This window comes from Tupaia chinensis, unplaced genomic scaffold (assembly GCF_000334495.1).
Source record: "Tupaia chinensis unplaced genomic scaffold, TupChi_1.0 Scaffold000542_1, whole genome shotgun sequence".
Taxonomy (NCBI): domain Eukaryota; kingdom Metazoa; phylum Chordata; class Mammalia; order Scandentia; family Tupaiidae; genus Tupaia; species Tupaia belangeri.
In genome coordinates this window covers 2,121,069-2,124,030 of record NW_006160055.1, presented here as the reverse complement: position 1 = coordinate 2,124,030, position 2,962 = coordinate 2,121,069, and the positions used below count along the sequence as shown (strand labels likewise).

Here is a 2,962-nt window from a genome sequence, read left to right as displayed (position 1 = left end):
GCTGCTGTGGCTGGGCGCAGGCGGCGGCCGCGGGGTGCGCGCCGAGGTGCTGTTCCGCTGCCCGCCCTGCACGCCCGAGCGCCTGGCAGCCTGCGGGCCCCCGCCGGTCGAGCCGGGCGCGTCCTGCGCTGAGCTGGTCCGGGAGCCGGGCTGCGGCTGCTGCTCTGTGTGCGCCCGGCTGGAGGGCGAGGCGTGCGGCGTCTACACCCCGCGCTGCGCCCAGGGGCTGCGCTGCTATCCTCACCCGGGCTCCGAGCTGCCCCTGAAGGCGCTGGTCATGGGCGAGGGCACTTGCGAAAAGTGCGGGGACGCCGAGTACGGCACCAGCCCCGAGCAGGCTGCAGGTAACGCGGGCGGGGACTAGTTGGGAGAAACTTAGAGGCCCGCGAGGGAGCCTGGGTGGCGGCCGTTAGCGGCGGCGGGACCTTAGGGACTGTTTCAGGGGAGCAGGAGCGGAGTCCTTGACCAGATCTAGAGGGATTGTTCAGAGCAGGGACTTGAAAGCCAGGGCCCGGGAGGAGAACTGGAGTTAAGAGCAAGCGGAAGATTCCTGGCTACTAATTTGATGGGGATTAATGGGGAGAGGAAAGGCGCCCCATTATCATAGTCTTCCCGGGGCGGAACTTACCCTGACTTCTATTCTGGAGGGGGGTGACGGGGACGAGGGTGTTGGTCAGAACCGTGGAAGCAGGAGCTGGAAACTTAGGTGGGGCCCAGCCTGAGTCGGTGACCAAAGGATCCTGGTGGGACCGCTGCTGGAGGCGGAGGCTGCCGCGTGCGGGTGACACCAGCAACCTTGGGTGAGGAGGGAGCGCGAGTAGAGGAGCCCCTGCACACGAGGGATTCAGTCTTCATACTCCTGGGGTTCTGAGATGGACTTTGTGGGCGCTCCCTAAGATGGGTGGCTTAGGGGAAAGTGAACACAAACGCTCTAGTACATAGAGAACGAAGTGGGCTCTTGAAATTATGTGGGATGGAAAAATTAAACGGGGGTGTATTTGGGAGGCAGAAAGGAGACCCCAGAAGCGAAATCAATGTAATTGAAGCAGGATCACCCGCTACGTTACCAGGACCGGGCAGCTGACAGCCTGGCAGCCTGGCCGCGCAGTTTTGGCATCTGGGTCCCAGGTGAGAAGGCAGGAGGATGCCCCCGGGACATGGAAACAAGAACCAGTCTTCTCTGAGCGACCTTTTGCAACACCTCTCCCCATCCCCCATCCTAAATTGAGGGAGCCCTTCCTAGCCCATAAAATGAGGAGCCTGGGCTTCTTTGTTAAGAGAACCTTTATCCCTCCCATAAAGTTATTTGAGGGACACCACCAACCAGGCTATCAGGACTCCCTCCACCCCCTTCCTGAATTACCAAAGTCTCCTGCTGCAGTGGTCTGGAGGAAGCTGTAATTATTTTCTTTCCTCTTGGAGACAGTGGTGTAATGTGTCCACTGCCTGCTGCTGTTGTTTAAAAAGCAAGCGAGTCTGACCAAGTTTCCCAAACTTGGAAAATAAAAAGAAAAAAGAAAAAAAGAAAGAAAAGGGAAAACATTCTTGCTTGCTGCTCAGCTTCTGCCGGCTTTGGAAGCCCCCACTCCCCCTTCTGCTGGCCTGCTATAGTTTTTGCCCCCTTCTCCTTGAGAATGGAATTAGGGGTCAGAGTTAAAATCTCTTCTAGTTCTCTGGCACGTTTTGACCTTGACTCTGGAAAAGTTAGGGCTCCCTCAGAGTGGAGCCCCTCAGTCCTCTTCCTCCCTCAGCTTACACCCTCTCTAGCCTGCCTGGAAATGAACCCCTTCCCTCCTGCTTCTCTTAGCAAGTAATAACAAAAGGCAAGTCCTTTCGCTGTGGGGTGCCTGTCCCCCCACCCTGCCTGCCTTCTCCATCTCCCCTCACGCCCCTCGGTCCACTGGGGAGATACTCTGTGGTTTTTCAGAGCTGAACTTTGACAAATTAAACATCTTTCTCAGCAGGACAAACTTTTCAAAAGGTCATTAAGTTCATAGGCTCGTTTGGATTTGGACTGTTCTAATAAAGTGTATGGTGCATTTCCTCCCTCAACATTTTAGTTTAGTTTTTTTTTTCTTTCCACTCTTCATGTGTCTCACTCCAAGCCTGAAAACCAGCTCTCCTGCTTCCAAGTCCCTGAAGCAGGTCAGGGTCTTCAGCAGGGAACAGATGTGGGAGATTCTGTCCTATTCACTTTTCTCTGGTGTCTGAAAGGGGGGGTTGTCAGGGGAGCCCAGGGACAATGGGGTGAGTTCATGGGAAGAATGTCACTCTGGATTTTCTGCCTGGTTATGGGACTCCCTTCCGCCAGCTCCAGCTCGCCCCAGCTGCCTCCTCAGCCTTCTCCTCCCAGTGCCCAGACGCCTTCCGCATTTTTTCTTGTGCTCCAGACTTGGGAAGAGGGGACACGAAGTGGGGGTGGGGTGGGGAGTAACGAGGGGGTAGTGGAAACTGAGTGGGTACATTGGAGAAAAGCCACCACCAGCAGAGGTGCCTGAGCCTCGAGTAGGGCTGGGGGAGGGGGCACCATGAGAAGAAGCCTGGGCTTGCAGGGGTGCAGGGTAGAGGGGGGCATGGTTTGAGGAGTCCCACCTTGGAGAGGGTGCTTCGGGTTGGAGCGGGGCCTGGGGTGGCCCTATGGTGTCTGAGTGAGCTGGCGTGGGGACTGAATGTGGCACAGCGAGACCTTAGCACAGACTGCTGCAGCCTCCTGGTCTTCATCTCCCATCTCCTCATCTCCCCCCATGAAGAAAGCACCCCCCACCCCCACCCCCAGCCTGCATTCCTCTTTGAGCAGGTTGCTTTTGAGAATTTTAAACATACCCTCTTATTTCTGCGGCAGCACACCCCAGCAGTTCCGGCTTCGCTGCTAGCTCTTTTGTCTTTGTTCCCGGGACTCAGGGGCTGTGTCGCTGGCTTCCTGGGGATGGCAGGGATGCAGGGGGTTGGGGGGGGGGGAAGA

The 2,962-nt window shown here is 57.0% G+C and overlaps 1 protein-coding gene across 1 annotated transcript in view; it reads left to right on the top strand.

The window, feature by feature from the left end:
* Positions 1-9: 9 nt before the first annotated feature.
* IGFBP2 (insulin like growth factor binding protein 2) overlaps positions 10-2,962 on the top strand; it is a gene marked incomplete at its 5' end in the record, with an annotated part of 32,361 nt that continues 29,408 nt past the window's right edge. The window contains 1 exon segment of the mRNA XM_006157469.2: positions 10-344. Within this exon segment, the coding sequence (XP_006157531.2) occupies positions 10-344 (335 nt within the window).